The sequence below is a fragment of the Typopeltis vanoorti genome, chromosome 3 (assembly GCF_054136105.1).
Source record: "Typopeltis vanoorti isolate ZY-2024b chromosome 3, IOZ_Tvanoo_1.0, whole genome shotgun sequence".
Lineage (NCBI taxonomy): Eukaryota > Metazoa > Arthropoda > Arachnida > Uropygi > Thelyphonidae > Typopeltis > Typopeltis vanoorti.
In genome coordinates this window covers 175918350-175937918 of record NC_143551.1, presented here as the reverse complement: position 1 = coordinate 175937918, position 19569 = coordinate 175918350, and the positions used below count along the sequence as shown (strand labels likewise).

The 19569-nt window shown below is 34.4% G+C and overlaps 1 protein-coding gene across 5 annotated transcripts in view; it reads left to right on the top strand.

Moving 5' to 3' along the window:
* Positions 1 to 19569, top strand: part of Orc1 (origin recognition complex subunit 1) — a 207565-nt gene that overhangs the window by 164681 nt on the left and 23315 nt on the right. For all 5 annotated transcript variants that reach the window (XM_090416224.1, XM_090416223.1, XM_090416220.1 and 2 more), the window contains 2 exons: positions 5802 to 5921; positions 15349 to 15530. In XM_090416224.1, the coding sequence (XP_090272350.1) occupies positions 5802 to 5921; positions 15349 to 15530 (302 nt within the window). The remainder of the gene's footprint in view (positions 1 to 5801; positions 5922 to 15348; positions 15531 to 19569) is intronic.

Genomic DNA, 19569 nt, shown 5'->3' with positions numbered 1-19569 from the left:
AATTAAATTCTGCTGGAATGTTATACAACCAGTTGGCATTTAACAATTATACAGACATTAGCATGATCATCATCAAATTCCTATGTACCCCCAAGAGGTGTAATTGTAATAGTATACTACAAGAAAATTTTAGTGTTGTTAATATTGAAGTTCACATGATATTCAGTTGGTATTGTCCAATATTATATTTTGGTCTACTTTGGCTTTTCATAGTCTATCTTTTTCTTGTTGATTTTCATGCCAAATTTGTTCCAAAACTAAACTGTTACAGCAGTTATTCAATTCAGTTAAAGAATCCTGCAGACTTCACTGGATTTATTTAGTAGTATAACAGCATCAACTGAAGTGAAGAACAAAGTTGAATATTTCCAACTTTAATATCAAGCATAATGCCACTTCATAATTTGATTTATATAGATAATGTGCACCCTTGTTTTACACCTAGTATTATATCCAACTATCATTCTGTATCTCCTTCAATTTACCTGTTGACTTGCAACTCAAATATAGACTATGTATTGCTCTGTATAATGTCCTATTTATGCAATGTGATTATAACATTTTGAATGGCACCTGATGATATGCTTTTTCCAGATCTACAAAACTTAAAATATCCTTCTTATATTCCTATGATTTCATAACTATTTCCTCTTAAAGTGAAAGTGATCCTGACAGCCTCTATTTGGAATGATTACATGCAAAGTATTGTGTAATCTTCCCTCTTGTGTGTGTGTTTATTTTTTCTTATTCATCTCTGCAGGTTAGCTATTTCTGTTATCGGGAGAACTCTGGAAAATTTATTTAGAGTTGACTGTGCCACCAGGGTTCTCTTTGTGCTATTAGATATATTCAGAACTTCCTGTAGAGTTTATTCTGAGATTATCCGAAAAGCTTATCAGTCGTGGCTAATCTTTAATACTTTCATTCACGGGGGTCTGTAATTTTTTTGGAAACAGTGCATTGCATAAAAATCAGGCGGTACAATTCATCCAAGTTCATACACTTTTAAAAGGGTTCCCTCTTAGCTCTATTCTAGAACTATAATTGAAACATTTCAATATTTGAATATATGCTGAGTCATGCAACATTATGACACATAAAGAAAACTGTCAACCCTTCTCAAAACTAAGATTATCATGCTCTAAAAATTCTAAGGCAAAATATCTCCTATTCTAATTTTTGTACAATTGATCTTTAGTTTTACTTTTCAGTCCGGAACAATGAACTATGTTTAAACAAAAAAAAAAATGTCCCGTGGACTTTCAGTCAATTTTCCGTATCTTAGATAAACACAACAAATTGTACTCACAGATCTTCGTAAACACTATACCAGTTCCTAGCTCCTTTGCAGGTTCCGTTGGTTGTCTATCCGTCTCAGGCTTAGTTTCCATACAGTTCTGTCTTTACCGCCGTCTCATGTAGATGACTCCCTGGGCTCGAAGCACATTTTACCAACGTTTCTGAGTCAGCCAAAGATGTCCGATGTATGTTGCAGGTTCTCCCACTGCAAGGCATGCTGGTTCATCTTTCTTGCTCCTTCAATGGCTTCACTCCACCCACGACTACACTCTCCTGACTTCAAACGGGCCAGCGAACACGGCGAGAGGAGAGGATCTGGAATTCTCTGCATACCTCCTCCTTGTCACTTAGAGGACCTCCTGTGTATGACTCCTCAGGTCCCTGGACTAAGGGTCGAGGCTCCGAATATTCCCACGCAAAACGATCTTGACCTTCAACCGTAGTGTTCACTTCTAATTTTCACGCAACACTCACATGATCTTGTTTACAAAAAGTGGAACTGCTTAAGATCTAAACCGCCTTTTATGACACTGTCCTTGAAGCTTGCATCTGGCTGACTCCGAGCACAATTAGAAGCACTTACTTTGTGTATACAATTCCTACATTGTTTCTTTCAAAACTGAACTACATCAATACTGTGCCGATTGGCTTGAATCATACAGCTTAAACATTATTTGATATTTACAGTTTCTGCACAAACTTGCATGTTACTTTCCTTAGAGTTAGCTACATGGGTTTTCACAAAATTTACATTGTTAATACAGAAATATTTACCTTGTTTACAAGTTGTGACCTCTGTATTTAAGTCAATGCTAAAAAAAAAAGGTAAAGTCTTACTGCATCAAATTTTACAATTGCATAATCCAGCTTGTTCTTTTTCTTCTTGTTGTTCTGTAAGTTTTCCTTCCACAATTTTTACTAGCCTCTTCTGAAGTATACTTGCATAAATGTTGGGGAATTCCTCTGTAAATTCTCACCCTTTTTTTTTAAGATTGGTACTATGGGAGCTCTACTCCAGTCATCCAAAATTTGGCCTTCTCACCAGGTCTTCTGAATTATGCAAACTTCAAACATCTTTGAGCATCTAGATGAATATCATCTACTTCAATTCATTTTCTACGTTTCAGGTTTCTGATGGCATTTTCTACCTCTATTACTGATATATATATACTCCTAATTGTATTTCTTTGAATATTTTCTACCTGGTGTTCTGTCACTTTTTGTTTCATTTAGCAATCTTCAAGTAATTACTTCAAACATCCAGAATATCTTTGCTTTCAGTTTCCATATCATCTTTTATTAACATTAGCATTAAGAAAATTAAAGTAAAGGAATTCATTTATTATGATTATCAAGAGAGACCTCCAGGGAGCCAGGAACTCATACTACACATACTACATACATACTACATACTACACGCACAAGCTGTCATAATTGTTCTTGAATTCATTCGCACTGCTTGCACACACACACACATATACACACACAACATCCAATGGAAATCCATTCCAATCATGTACTGTATGAGAGAAAAATCTAGATCTCGTCCCTTTCTTAGCAGTATTCATTCTCAACTTCCAAGGATGTCCTCTTGTCCTTTCCCCACCCTTCATAAAATAAAAAAATTCCATCAACTGAAATCCTGTATGACTCTTTCAGAAGTTTGTAAGTCTTAATCATGTCACCCCCTCTTTCTCCTCATTGCTTGTGTCTGAAGTCTACAAATTCTCAATCTGTCTTCATAATCAGTATTCCACAATCCTGATAAAATTTTAGCACTCTCCTTTGCACTCTCTCTCTCTCCACTATATCAGAATTACAATGGAAACCGGGGGAGACCAGACCTGCACTCAGTAGTCCAAGGGAGATGTTATCAAGGCCTTGTAAAGAGGCAAAATGACATCCATATCTCTACATGTCAAAGTTCATTTCAGCATTGCAGTTAACATCTGAGGTTAATTGCAATTAACTTCCTATCTATTAACACTCCAATATCCCTAACCTGATCAGTTTCTTCTATCATAAGCCCACCAATATAATACAGCATTGGATATACTGCATATCACCTGCATTCCTGATTATCCTACCTATCTTTGCATCATCAGCAAATAGCTGTATGTCGCCTGTCAAATCTTTCCCAATATCATTAATGTACAGGTTGAATAACAGTAGACCAAGGACTGATCCCTGTGGTACACCACTGGTTACCTTAAATCTTGCAGACTCGCATTCCCTATATACCACTTTTTGATATGTTAGTCAGCCATCCTCTTATCCATGCCAATAATTTATAATCCAATTATGCAACAGTCTTCCATGATTCTGTCAAAAGCCTTAGCAAAATCCAAAAGTATCATGGTGTACCATTCCCCTTGTCTAACTCGATGTTAACATTATTATAAAATGTGAGTAAATTACTGAAACATTATCTTCCTGTAGTAAACCATGCTGTTCATTGCAAAGTAGAGATTCTCTGTCGATCCATTTGTGAATGCGAGCCCTAACCAACTTTTCCAAAATCTTTACCACCACTCCTGAGATACTGATTGGTTGATAGTTAGATACATCGGTCTTTGCATCATCCTTGTGTAATGGGATTACCATGCATTCTTTCCTGTTCTGAGACTCAAATTATGTAGTCTGGTTAAAAGTTCAGCCAATTTAGCTGAACACTCTTTTAGCACCTGTGCTGATGTCTCATCAGTCCCCTATTGCTGAATTCTTATTCAGTTTATTCAACAGCTCTAATACTGCCTCCTCATACACCATGGCACTCATTAGTTGAACAACTAATGAGTGTCGTGGCTTTGTCAGCTTTGCACAAAGAGGCAAAATGTACCAATAAATGTAAACACAGTAATGTAATTAAAAAAAAGCTAAATTCGCATGGGGGGGAGGAATTTTCTACTCCCACTTGTAATAATGGTTAGCTCTGATTGTGTTATAAATACGTTCTGTTTTATTTCTTACCATGCTTTGTCTTTATTTTCTTTACTTATTTAAAACTTCATGAATGCACAACTGCCTTAATTATAAATCCCATAAACTTCTATCTTATGCAGGTTCGAAATTTTTAGGATAGTGCATTGACAGAATCAGTCCAGTGTGTTGTTCACAAACCATTTAAGTCAAACAGAAATGTTTACAGAATGATTCACATTCACTATGCATACAGTGTCATTACAGTTCTCTTGCTAGTCTCAATTCTTTCTAATCTAACCTTAGTTCTAGGCTAATTCACAATCTAGCATAACATCAGCTGAATATAAGGCATACCTTGTTTATGCCTAATTCAACATTAATATACATTATCTCATAAACATAAACACTTGACATACATTCTTGTTCAGTATTGTAACTACTTACAATTCTTGTTCAGTACTGCCTTTCACATTAACCTTTTGTTCACACGTAAGTCATCTTGTCTCTTTTTGCATCTGCTGCCTCGTTCCTGATTTTCCCCGTAAAATTTCTTCCGTGTCCGAGTCGTCTATTATTCCTTGCAGTATAGGCCCCTTAACTTGGCAGCGATGTACAGCTCTTTCCATTCGAGACAGTGAACACAATACTTCTCACGTGGCGACAGACCCAGGGAGAAGTCTCAGAACCCACAATACTTTTCTTTAGATTTCCGACAGCAAAACCTATGATGATGGACCCAAGTAAGAGAATGTTTGAGAAACCTAAGACAAACTTCCTCATCAATGACGTGCTTCATATACGCTCAGACTTCCCGTGTGCACATGCACGCATCTCTCTCTCTCTCTCTCTCGAAAATGGTCATGTATTGACCTTTGGACATATTGTCATTCTTCGCTCGTCTTTGGAAATTTCCATCTATGACAATTCATGGAATTCTTCACTATTTTTATAATTAGACCTGATTTAACATGAGTTAATATCGTTATATGATGATGCCATGAGCCACATTATTTTAACAAAGGCTCTTTACAAGATTATTACAAAAATTAACATTTCTCTAAGTACATTCTCCTAAACAAAAAACATGTAAAAATGAACATGATAAGTTATGAAGTTGCATATCATGAGAGATTTTACAATTGTACAGCTAATAGTTCAACAAAGGACAGTATTTTCTAAAATACATTGTTCTGGGTTAATTAGTTAATGTAGCTTTTGTTTTGTTTTTTCTGTTTTTGAATCAGAAAAAGATAGTTTGAATAATATGCTTCATTTGCAGCAGTTAGCATTGTCAACCTAAATATGCACTCCTGGTGTATGTTTATGGTGTTGGCTGTTATTATGAAAATATAGTTTTGTGATCAGTTCTTATCTAAGAAAGGTAATGCAAGTTTTACACCCTCATCTGTCTATATAATCATGCTTTATTGGGTTTATATAATTTAATTCTTATATTTGAAATGCTATAAATTATTTGCAAACAACTTTCCTGCACAAAAAAGAATTTTTGTTACATATATATAATAAAATAAAATAATGTGTTTTTTTAATATCTCTAAAATGTGCATTTTTATTTCCAGGGTTTGACTCGCATGACATTTCAACCATATACCCATAAACAGTTGCAGGAAATAGTACTTTCTAGAATACAGAGTTTACAAGCATTTGATCCTGATGCAGTACAGTTGGTGGCCAGAAAGGTTTGAAAGTCACTTCTTTTTAAGATTTTGGCACACACCTAAAATATTTAACAGATTATTTTACTTTAAATTTTTATTGGGAAAGGAGAAGAGAGTGCTCTATTTATGGATTTAGCATTCAGGCATTTTTCTGAAGAGAGAGAGAGATGGAGAAAAGTTCTGTATTATGTTTAAGCAGGGAGGGACTCTTGGCACTACAGCTGGAGTAAATGATATTAGACCAGTGTTTCTCAATGTGGGGCAATTAGAAAATGATGTTGCATTCGACACCTCATCACCGATATAGTCAAAAAATCACAATTGTTAGTGATAAATTATCGATGTTTCAACCCTGACTTTCGAAGAAAAAAGCTGGCGACACTAGTACAGCAGTCAACATAAATACTTAGCTTGTGTAAGTGTGTTAAGGTTAGATCATGGCATCTGTCACTTCTGAAAAGTAAACAGTACCAATTTAACTTTGTGCAGTTTTTGTTGTAGAAACAACGAGGCAAGTTTGTTTCATTTTTTTATGTATTGTCAATGTTTTTATGCTAGCAGGCATTTTTTACGTAACATTTTTATATGTTATTAGTTTTCTAATTACCCAAAAGTTGCGCTACTATCAATTTAAATAAAATGAACACATTGCCACAATTGTATTAGGTTTGCTTGACAGTTGAAAACATAAACATAATCTCTCATATTTCATTGTTTCTTTTTCTCTGCTTGTGACAGTAGACACTTAAAATTTTACTTTTTTGTTATTTTAACTTTTTATTTATTATATGTTTGTAGTAGTATAAATACATGTTATATGTCATTAATTTCGGTTGCTAAACCCATGTAACTTTTGATTGACTAATGAGACTTTTGAGTCTGTTTTGATTTTGCCAAGCTTTTTAACCCCAGACATTAAAATGTTTGGGATTGAATTAGTCACTGAAAGCAGCAGAGAATTCTTCAAATTTGAATCAGTCAGTTGCAACCTCATTTTGTTTTTAATCAATTTAATGACTGAAAATGCTTGTTCCAAAATGACAGATATAACTCTGGCAAATTTTCTTAATTCGAAAATGCTTACAGAATAATGATCACTAGAAATTAATCATGTCAGAAGCATTTGGGACTGAGAGAAGCTCATCAAATTTCATGTTCAATAATGAATTTGTTTTCGAGTCATTAAGTTCCATTTGTATGTTACTAGGCATCTTCATGATTTTTTGTTCACTAAGTGAAAATGGGTTTATAAATGCAAGTATGCAGTCCTCTTCTTTAGCAAAATCACAAAAACAACTTTCAATTGACACTTGCAATAACCTGATATTTTTTACAATGTATTTTATAAAATTGCCATTATCTTCAGCACATTCACTCTGCTCTTTTAAGTGCAGAAACTGGCTCAAATCCTCATTTTCTAACTGAGAGGTAAACAGTTATAACTTCATCTTGAATGCATTAATATCATTTACTAAGCTAATAAACAATTTGTTCTTGCCCTGAGTTTTAAATTTAGATCATTGAGATGGCTGGTTTTTATGTTGTTGTGTTTTATAGTGTCTATTAAGATCATGTCTTTTATTTTGTGAGAAAGTGTTTTCATAAGCAATGCACAATAATTTTCCTGACAGATTCTCTATATACATAACTCATTTTCCCACTGTTCATTGAATATGATCATCTGTTTTTTGTTTTGTTTTTTTGCACTGTGATGGGTAACTGAATGTAAAAGCAAGGCTTAATTTTCAAAAAAGTACAAAACTGCAAATGTTCAAAAAGGATGAACACAATGCACAGCTCCATAGCACATGAGTATCAATTGTAAACTGACTGACAAAACCCTGGATGCACTGTTGTTGCTAATGCTTGGTGTCTCAGGATCAAACAAGTGAATGTGCAAAAGATGTGCACGAAAACAATAAATTTGCTAAATATAATTATTGAGGTTTACCTTTTTTTTCCTACAAATGCCATTCATCCCTGCTTTAGAAAAAGCCATGAAAAATTTGAAATGTGAAAAGGCATTTGGAGTAAATAATATTCTACCTGCTGCACTGCATAATTCAGTGAGCATAGCCAGAAGGTCAAATTCCAAATACAAGGAGATTGTTTGAAAATTTTGTAAAAAAATAAGTTAAACATTTTTTTTTTGGAAAAAATCACCTTTATTTCTCAACATGGTCTCCATTGAGGTCTACACATTTGGTCCAGCAAGTTTCCAATTTTTTCATCCCATCTAAAAAGTAGGATTTGTCAAATTGTGCAAAACACTCATTGACAGCTTTAATGACATCCTCATTCGAAGAAACTTTTTTCCCACCGAGCCAAATTTTTAAGTTTAGGAACAAGAAGTCATACGGGGCAAGTCCGGAGAATATGGTGGATGTGGAACCAATTTGAACCGGAATTCATGCAATGGCCGATATGTGGGATGGTGAATTGTCTTGATGAAAGAGCACTTTTTTGTGTGCCAGTCTTGGCCGTTTTTTCTTCAGTTCTTTTAAACGGTCCAATAATGATACATAATAGACTCCTGTTATTGTCTTGCCCTTTTCCAAATAACCTATCATGATAATTTCTTGGGAATCCCAAAAAACAGTGGCCATCACCTTCCAAGCTGACAAAATGGTCTTTGCTTTTTTCAGAACTCTTTCACCGGGCATTGTCCACTGTTTTCACTGCTGCTTAGAATCAGGTGTGTAGTAGTGGATCCAAGTTTTGTCTACAGTCATCCAAGAATCGATGCAAAAAAACAAACAAATTGCAATTAAACATTGCCAAACACTGCATTGAAATGTCTTTTCACATGCATTTTTGATCAGCAGTCAACAATCACGGCACCCATCATGCACACAGCTTTTTCATATGCAATTTTTTGTGCAGGATATTATACACCTTTCAGTTGAGATGCCTACAATCTCAGCAATCTCACTCACTTTCATTTGGCGGGCTTCATTAATGATACCATGGATTTTGTCAATCATTTCCTTCATAGTGACCTCAGTCGGGCATCTAGAGTGTGCTTCATGCACTTACAACCACGTTTAAACTCATTTATCCAAAAATAAATAGTCTTTAATGCTGGTGCAGAGTCCCCGTGAACTACATCTAACTCGGCTTTAGTCTGTGCGACCGTCCACTTCTTCAAATAAAAGTATTTTATCACTGCACGAAAGTTGTTTTTTCCATGTTTATGAAAAATGTGAACACTTCAATTTAAATGTTTCCCAAACAAGAACTATGCGTCACATGTGGCTAAAATTTTGCCAAGGATAATGAAAAAGATGATATGTGCTGACACTGGTATGAATGAACAAATTGTGTTGCTGTTTATTGGAAATTTATCAAACTTTTCAAACAATCCTCATATGAGGAAGAAGGCAAGTGAAATAACGGAACCTTGAGGAATACTGGCATTAATAAGAAAATCTGAAGAGAGAGACCATCCTCCACCATTACACATTGTGAATGATATGAGAGAAAATTGGCGATCCAACTGCTAAAAGTTAGCATGTAAACCACAGGATGGCAATTTGCTGAGAAGCCCTCAATAGCAAACTCTATCAAATGCTTTGAAAATGTTAAGTGTAACATCACAGGTTTCTTCAAACCTTTCCATGACATGTCCAGAGGTAGGTGATGAGATTTGCTGCAGATCTTGATTAGTGAAACCCATATTGGAAGTCACTAATTAGTTGACAGTTCACCAGGACTATCGATGACCTTCTCTATTACTTTAGACAAATACTGAAGCAAGAGCAACAGGTCGATATTTTGAAGGTAGACACATCACTTTTTTGGCTGTATATGGGCTTGCTTCCCTGCTTTAGGATGGATAACAGCTGAGTATAATGCAGTGTATAAATAAATGATAAAGAACAGGTGTTAGTTCTGGAACACAACTGGTGGGATTCCATCAGAATCAGAAACCTTTTTGGTATCCAGGTTTTTGAAAATTCTTCTGATGTCTTTCTGGCAATAGGTCCCAGAAGGTATGCAGTGTAATGTTTAAGGTAAAGACAGAGATGATTTGGTCATCTATTCTGGAGTTGGATGAAAAGAATTATGCCTTTTTCTCTAAGTAATGTTGAAATACTGCCATCTGGGTGATGAAGAGGTGGACCCAACAGCTTTAACATGTCACCAAAGGTGCAAATGCCATTGGCACAGGTGGCAATCTCTACATCTAGCCATTTCAAAGTCAGACCTAGCTCTTTTAATATAAGGGGAAAACAAAACAGTTTTAGACAAAAACTCCAGCATTCACAGCCTAAATTGAAGCCCATAACACTTTGCAATAAGCTGCTATTGTATTTTCTTGGCACTTTTTTTGGAAAACCATAATTGGATACAGGATGGGAATTTTGATCACAGTGAGTAATGAAGGCCCCCTCATTCTGCCATGGATAACTTCTGTAACAAGATCACAACAAATAAATATAGTCATTATCACAAGCTTATTGTACATATTAAAACAACAGACCAATTACTCAGTCCAGTTAGCCAGGTGGTTAATGTACCTAAAATAAACAGTGAGGTTCAAAATAATATGGATCTTAATGTTTGTACTTATGGAAGGAGATGAATTTTATTCCGTAGTGTGAGATAACTACCCTGCTAATCTATCATGATAATTTCTTAGTAATCCCAACAAACAGTGGCCCAGTGAAAGAGCACCATTTTTGGTGCTCTTTCACTGGGCATTGTCCACTGTTTTGACTGTTGCTTGGACTCAGGTGTGTAGTGGTGGATCCAAGTTTTGTCTACAGTCACAAATCTATGAAAAAAATCCTTTAAATTGTGATTAAACATCGCCAAATCTCATGCCTTTTTGATCGACAGTCACGGCACACAGCTTTTCATGTGCAATTTTTTGTGCAGGATATTATACACCCATTCAGTTGAGATACCTACATTCTCAGCAATCTCATGCACTTTCAGTCGGTGGTCTTCCATAATGATACCATGGATTTTGTCAATCATTTCCTTTGTAGTGACCTTAGTTGGGCATCTGGAGCACGCTTCATCTTCGATGGACTTACGACCACATTTAAACTCATTTATCCAAGCTGGTGCAGGGTCCCATGAACTGCATCTAACTCAGCTTTGATCCGCTTGGGCCATCCACTGCATGAAACTCGTTTTTCTCCATTTTTATGAAAAATGTGAACATGGTCATTTTAAATGTTTGCTAAACGAGAACTATGCATCGTACACGGCTAAAATTTTGCCAGGGGTCACAAAAAAGATGATATGTGCCGACACTGGCATGAATGAATGAATTATATTGCCGTCCATTGTAAATTTACCAACCTTTTCAAACAATCCTCGTAATGGGAATAATGCTCCCATAGCATTCATATACAAAAAAGGGAAATAAAACAATGTGAGAATTAGAGATTTATGCAAGCATACTTGAGAAAACATTGTTAATATCAGAAGAAATTGGAGAAGAGCAAGCTAGGTTCAGGCCAAATAGGGATTGTTGGGATCAGATTTTCTCTTTAAGACAAATAGTTGAGGAATCAGGAATGTAACAAGAATCTCTAAGTTGTATATGTCTAGAAAAGGCATAAGACATGGTGCAAGAAAAATGCTGCTAAATATGTTATAGTTATATGGGGTAAGTGGAATATGTTATGACCAGCAATATGTAGTCTATATTTAACACTTTGAGTCCTGTCGATGTAAATATACATCAATCGCACATGAACCCAGAATCTCATCGATGTATATTTACATCGCTAAATTAAAAATTCAGAAAATAATAATAATATGCTTGAAATTCATTATCAGACTGTACTGTAGTTAAATTTGAACCTTCAGCTTCATTATCCATGAGGATGGTTGACTTTTATCAATAAAAAAGGGTTTTATATTAGTATATTGTAACTCCTACCCATCAGCTGCATCACGTACAATCTCACGTGTTCATGTTTATATTACATCGTGTCGTCATGACTCTGGCTGCTCCAATCTACACAATATAAGGGATTCACGACGCTCTTCTTTGACCTGAGAGATCAGTTTGAATTTCTCTGTCACCATGGACAGACCATGATCCAGTGGTACCCCAAGCAGGGGTGTAAAATGTTTCTCTCACGAATTAGAATAAAGAATAAATGCTCAAGCAAATACTTGATAACGAAGGATCTGAATTAGATAATTGGGCCGACAGTGATCCAGAACAAGAGGAAGCAGATATCTCCACAAATGTGAGCTCCGAGTCAAGCGACAGTGACGCATAACTTCAAACAGGGGGTGACCAAATTCAAGGCCGTCCAGCGAGTCATGTTTGTGATCGCATGCACGGTCGTGGCATTTCAAAAACTGAATGGCCTAATTCAATAATTTTCCACTCAACTTTTGTGGCCAATAGTGGATAAGTATAGTGATGTACACCCTATGTAAAATAATATTTTCATCTTAATAATAACACATATAAATTTTCTTTATAATTTTCATTATTTATGTAACATCTAAGCAATATAGCAATATTTTGACTGAATTTGTTGAATTTTGAACACTAAAGAAGTAAATATAAGTAGAAACTAATAAACAATTAACTTTTTTTTTTTTTTTTTTCAAAAACCTTGGAACCCGTTTCTGGAGCCCATACCACGTGTATAACTAAAATTTTTGTTCCAATTAATTGTCAAAGATGCTAACTAAAAGACAAGAAATAATAGAAATACTGCACAAATTTTTTAAATAGAGCTCAAAATGATCAGGACGCACAGTCTTTAAGTGCCAGTAGGTCTAGGACAGGGGTTCCTACAAAATCTGAAAGCAACTCCTGAAATGCAACAGTCAGGATCCTAGGCCCAGTTGTTACAAAATTCTTAAGTCTTAACGCAGGAATTTTTTTCTAAGATGAGGCATCTTGACTGCCTCTGAAGTAATGGATGATGGGATATATACCTAATAGGCATCCATTCAATGTATATTTTATATTAGATCAAAAGAAAAGCCCATCCTTTAACAGACACCAAGTGTTTATCTTATCAGACAACTGCTCTCTTCCAAGGATCATTTCTGTTTCAAAAAAATTCTGTGACAAACACTCCTCCATTTTCATAATGATGCTTCACAGTATAAACACCAAGAGGGGGAGGGGATATGTTTTTGAATTTATTAATATTTCACTGAATTTTTACCCATCATCATCAGAGCAGAATTATAACTGTGACAGGCACACAGCACTGAACTAAGTAACTGTGGAAAAACATTTCAAACTGTAACTGAAAATCGAACTAATGTCCAAACTGTTTTCAGTTACAATTTGAATTGTTTTCCACAATTACTTAGTTCAGTCTGTGTGCCTGTTACAGTTATAATTGTGCTCTGATGCTGGGTAGAAAACTAACAAAATATTTGTGAGTTTAATAAATGTTTTTTCCTCTCTTGGTGTTGTTTATACCATGAAGCATCATTATGAATAATCAACACCTAAGCCTTTCTGTAGGTGTTATTAGAATATTATACAATTGATATAATATTCAAGACAGATTTTTTTATTATTACTTTACTAACAGCCATTTAGCACAACTTTGCACACTGACCAAAGGCAACATATAGGTGCTTTTAACGTTCATGCTTTTCCTATTAGATTTGGCTAGGGCATCTTGTAGTATGGCGGCAGTGTATTCCCACAAGCTCTCTGGTCAATTTTCACACGAAACTTTTAGAGTTTCTGTATTTGGCTTTGAAATGATGTTGGATTTAATATCCACTTAATTTATATAATTTTGCATTGCCAAAATGAAGCCTTTGGCTTTTTATTTTTGTAAATATATTATTGTGCATTTTCTGATTTTACAAGTAGCTGGTTAAAGTTCATTTCTGTCAGGTGTGCATGACTGGTTTATTAACTAATTTTTTTATTCAGTTAATAAGACAGATTCATACACAGGATGTTGGTATGACAATAAGCAAAATAATAATAATAATCAAGAGGTTGAGTGAGAGACAAATTCAAATTAATATCTTTATTTACAATTATCATTATAAATTGTGGTGTTCATGATCATAACAGTGTGTATACATAAAATGTTTGTCTTGCAAAATGTGTATATGCTAATCAGCATTATAAAATAAAACTCATAATGTTTTCTTATAAGTTTTAAAAGTTTTAAAAATCCTTTAACATATAACAGTCCATCTTCTGTTTCTCTGGAAATATGAAGTGATTATTAAGTAAAATATGAAATATTATGGAAATATGAAGTTATTATTAATTTTGGTTCTTTGTTCTCATCAAATCCTGTGATTTTGAAGAGAAAGTGCCAGCACACAAAAGTTCTATTTTTTCCTTTCAAGATCTTTGTTCTCTTGATGAGAACAAAGAACCAAAATTAGTTAACTCCAAACTTAAATAAAAACATATTTCATCCTTCATGTCTCCTTTAACATGTAACAGTTCATCTTCTGTTTCTCTGGAAATATAAGACAAAGATAATTTTATAAAATTTCCTTTTTTTTTTTTTTTTTTTTTTTTTACTTCTGGAAACATGCAGCAAAATAAAAAAAATAATAATAATCTCTTCTGTGTTTAAAACTTTACCAGACAAATTTGCTGCTCAGTGTATCTAAAAGGAACTGTCCATTATTTTGGAAAAACTCTATGATCTTTCTTAGCAGTTTTGTCGAGACTTTCTACTTAGCTTCCTCTGAAAGAAATTTCATGTGTTAAATTTGGGAATTCTCCACTCCCCATTTAATGTTCTTTACCACCTTTTTTGGCTTTAAAAAAATCCTTTTTTTTTATATTATATTTTTTCTTTAAAGCTTCTAATTTCTAGAATGTATTCTGTTCTAATCAGCAGCTTTCATTTTTTTCTCTATCCCACTATATCATACTTCACATTCTGATGTGTAAACTTTGTGCTAGATCACTACTGCTTGGCATGTTAAAACATGACAGTAGAAACTAAAACAAAATCATTGCTTATTGTGTAAATGATGCCACACTACTTTAATAACATGAAAACTTTGTGAAAAAGTTCAGTATTTTCTTAATTTTTCAGGTTACAAAAATAAAATAAAATTTGAGGTGAGACCTTTTACAAGTTTGATACCAATGAATATCGTGACATAATTGTGTTGTGATTATATTAATGCAAAAAATGTAATGTGGGGGGGTTGCAATATGCCTAAGCTATGCTTTTTTTTTTTTTAAAAAAAGAATATTATTAAAGAATTACTGTCAAAACAAAATAAAGCATTACACATTCAGTGTAATGCTTTGTTTTGTTTCTTGAAACTTCCTTTCCTTTTTTTTTTTTTTTAAATAAAAATCTGCCATTGCTAAATAGCAGATATTCTATATAGTTCTCTTTAACTGAACAACTGGGTGTGATCCAAGGTACTGTTTTTGTCACTTGTAATTATGCTTGTCTGCTAGAATGATCAAAAATAAATGACATATGTAATATTTATATTTTTCTAGGTAGCAGCAGTATCTGGGGATGCACGTAGAGCTCTGGATATTTGTAGGCGAGCTGCTGAAATTGCTGAAGATAGATCTGTGAAACTTACTCCAAAAAAGAGGTTGAATCATTTAGTTGGTATGGCACATGTAGATATTGCACTTCAGGAAATGTTCTCTTCTCCAATGATTACTGCAATAAGGTATGTTTAAAAATATGACTTAAGGATAAAGTATACTCTTTAACTTTAAAACATCATTGATGTCATCTGTTTTAGAGAATATGGAAGCCAGAATATTTCTTAAGCATTGATTTTTTTTCATTAAATTAAATTCCTTAAATTAAACACTAGTAATATAATTATCCAGTTACGTGGATTTGATTTCATGGTCAGTTAACTGATGGACAATAGAGAAACTGCTGCATTAAGTTCATTTTCCTCAAAGTATATTATAGTAAATGCTGATTAGTTAGAAGTCCCAAGTAAAGTAATTATCAACTTTGAATTACACTGAGAATTAAGTTATAAGAACATTTCCACAAAGTTTACTTGGGCCCACCTGCATACTATCCCTTAATTTTCCTGTAAATTCAGAGCCACAACCAAAAAATAGTATATTTGAAAAAAAGCTATACAAAAAAAAAAAAAAACTCATAATAGCACAAATCTGTGTAAAAGCTAAGTTGTCAGGTTTTGCAGTGGGGGGAAAAAGTGTTTTTGCATTATTTTTCAAATTAATGGAAGTTGGAAAAATATTGTGCCTACTATATACCTCTCCCCACCACACACACAAAACTTCACGTTTTCAGATTGATTTGTCTCTGTGGAAGGAAAATCGCAATTCTGGGAATAGAAATCCTGTCACTTCCATTTGAGTTAACCATCAATTAAAAAAAAAAAGAAGCTCTTATTTTATGAAATAAGAGCTTTTATATTGCTTATATCATTGAGAGACTCAGACATAGGTCTTTTCCATCCTTCTCAATGTTTTATTATTCTTTTAGCTGCACTATATATGTTGAAAAGTCTTTTAAAGAAATGAACATTTTGAATAAATTGTAAAAAATACATTCAGATCCAGCGAAGTGAAATGATTTTACCTTCTTCACATGTTAATATCTTCTGGACAGCTTACAACCTGTATTGAAACACAACATATTAAATTTTAAGGGATATTAATGTCAAAGATAAAGTAATATCAAGAAAAATGTCAATGTAAACATATAAAGTGTAAAGAGTGTATCATTAAAAGAAAAGAATTATTTAAATAAAACAGCTGAATTGGAGGAAAGAAAGAGAATTAGAGAAATGCTTAATTGTTTTCAATGAATGAAACTTCAAATTTTTAATATAGTAGTTGCTGGAAAAAATTATTTTATGTGTGTGTGTGTGTGTGTGTGTGTTTCATAAAAGGGGTGCTTAAGGGTCAAAGCTATATAACTGAGAGGAGACCTCTACATAGCCTTCAAAGGAATGGGAGAACTTACCAGGGCTTCTGACCTAATATCCAATCCTCACCGTCTCATGGTGCAACCTGTTGGGTATCTACCAGGATACTGAACGGGCGAGGATGGGCTGCCAATTTGAGATTTAGCCGACCGAATTGTATTCTTATTGGCTTAAACTAAAATTTCAAATGATGATACAACATGACAGAATTTCATTCCAGCTGGAGCGTAGCCCTGTTAAACAAGGCCCCTGTTGTTTTTGCCAGGGAACCAGGGCAAATAGCGAAAAGTCAGCTACTGGAACAAATCCTAAAACTTACCCCAACTCAACATCACCAGAGTTCAAGATCTGTCCTATCAACGTAAGAAGTCTGAATGGCAAAGAAATGGAGCTAGCTGAGGAATTGGATAAGTACTGGATTGACATAATAGGGGTGACTGAAACAAAAAAGACCAAAACTGGTGAGATCTTTCTGAGCAATAAATACAAAATGTTATATTCAGGCAATGACAATCAAAGAAAAGAAGGAGTAGCCATAGTATTCAACACAAAATACGAGGCTAATCTTCTTGAATGGCAGTCAGTCTCAAGTAGAGTAATGTGGGCAAATATGAGAATGGGGAACTGGACAATGAGACTTATTTGTGCCTATGGTCCCACAGAAGGTTCTACTAAGGTAGAAGTGGAGGAATTTTTTGAGGCGTTAGAGAAAGCAACTGACAATTAAAAAGGAAAAGTTGGTCCTTGTTGGAAATCTAAATAGAAGAGTAGGAAATGATTGTCAGACATACAAAAATATTTTGGGAAAATTTGGAGAAAAGAGCAAAGCTAATAATAATGGCAAATATCTGTTGGATTTCTGCTCAGGACATGGACTGGTTATTACTAACACCATGTTCCAACATAAAAATGTGCACAAATTCACATGGAGAGAAGAGGCAAGGAATAAGAAAAGTCTCATTGATTATGTTATTGTTGATAGTGGTGTTTTCTCCCTGGTGCAGGACACCAGAGTGTACAGAGGATTTGAAATTGGAAGTGATCACTATTTAGTCTATCTAGGAATACATATCCATACGTGAAGTAGAAAAAGCCATCAAAAGCCTGAAATGTGGAAATGCAGCTGGAGGAGATGATATTCAACTAGAAATGCTCAAGTATAGAGGTATAAAAGTCTACAATGACTGCACTGAATAGTTCAGAAGGCCTGGACAGAGGACTGAATTCCAGATGATTGGAGTAGAGCTCTCATAGGACCCTTATATAAAAAGCAAAATAAAACTGAATGTCAGAATTACGGGGGTATTTCTCTAGTGAGTGTTCCTGGTAAGATCTGTGCAAGTATACTTGAGAAATGGTTGAGAAGGATTGTGGAAGGGAAGCTTGATGAAGAACAAGCTGGATTCAGACCAAATAGAGGCTGTCAGGATCAGATTTTCACTTTATGACAAATTGTTAAGAAGTCATGGGAATATAACAAAGATCTGTATTTAAGTTTGGTAAATCTGTAAAAGGCATATGACAAGGTACCAAGAAAGAAGCTATTCAAAACGCTACAGTTGTATGGTATCAGTGGGGCATTTTATCAAGCAATACTTAGTCGTTATTTGAGTTGTAAGTCAGCAGTTAGAATTGAAGGAAGTACAGGAAGATGGTTAAATGTTAAATCTGGTGTCAGACAAGGATGTACATTATCCCCTCTCTTATTCATTATCTATATGGATCACATTATGAAGGAAAGTAGTATTAAACCTGATATCAAAATTGGAGATTTAATCTCAGCTCTTTGCTTTATGCAGATGATGTTATATTTCTAAATAAATCCACTACAAGTCTGCAAGATTCCATGAATAAATTGAATAACTGTTGTAATAGATATGGTATGAACATCAGCATTAAAAAGACAAAGACAATGAAAATAGGCAGAAACATTGAAAATATCAACTTCGTTGTGAATGGAGAACTTATAGAACAAGTAAAACATTTCAGCTACTTAGGCACGATTTTTAGTGAGGATGGTAAGTTAAATATGGAAATAGACAATAGAATCAACAAAGCTGGTATGGTAGGAAGTCAACTGAATAAATTTATATGGAATAAGAGAGAAATTAGTCAAAAAAGTAAATTAACTGTATACAAGACAGTGTTTAAACCAATTTTAACTTATGGATCAGAGCTGGGTTAGAAGTAAAACACTTGAACAAAGACTAGAGACTGCAGATATAAGTCCTGAGAAAGATTAGGGGCATGAACAGGTGGCATCAGTGGCAATATGATATTAAAAATGAGGTTATTAGGAAACAACTTGATATTGTCAACATCCAGGAATGCATTAGCAGAGCTAATCTCAGGTGGTATGGTTACTTAAACAGAATGGGAGAGGAAAGATTAGCAAAACAAGTGTTTTCTGCCAGGTCGGCAGGAAAAAGACCCAGAGGAAGATAAAGATATAGGTGGATACATTTAGATTAGATTTAGATATAGGTGGATACAATATAGGTGGATTGATGTCAGCTCTTTGCTTTATGCAGATGATGTTATACTTCTAAATAAATCCGCTACAAGTCTGCAAGATTCTCTGACTAAATTGAATAGCTGTTGTAATAGATATGGTATGAAGGTCAGCAATAAAAAGACAATGAAAATAGGCAGAATCATTGAAAATGTCAACTGTGTTGTGAATGGAGAACCTGTGGAACAAGTAAAACATTTCAGCTACTTAGGCACGATTTTTTCTGAAGATGGTAAATTAATATAGAAATAGACAACAGAATCAGCAAAGCTGGTATGG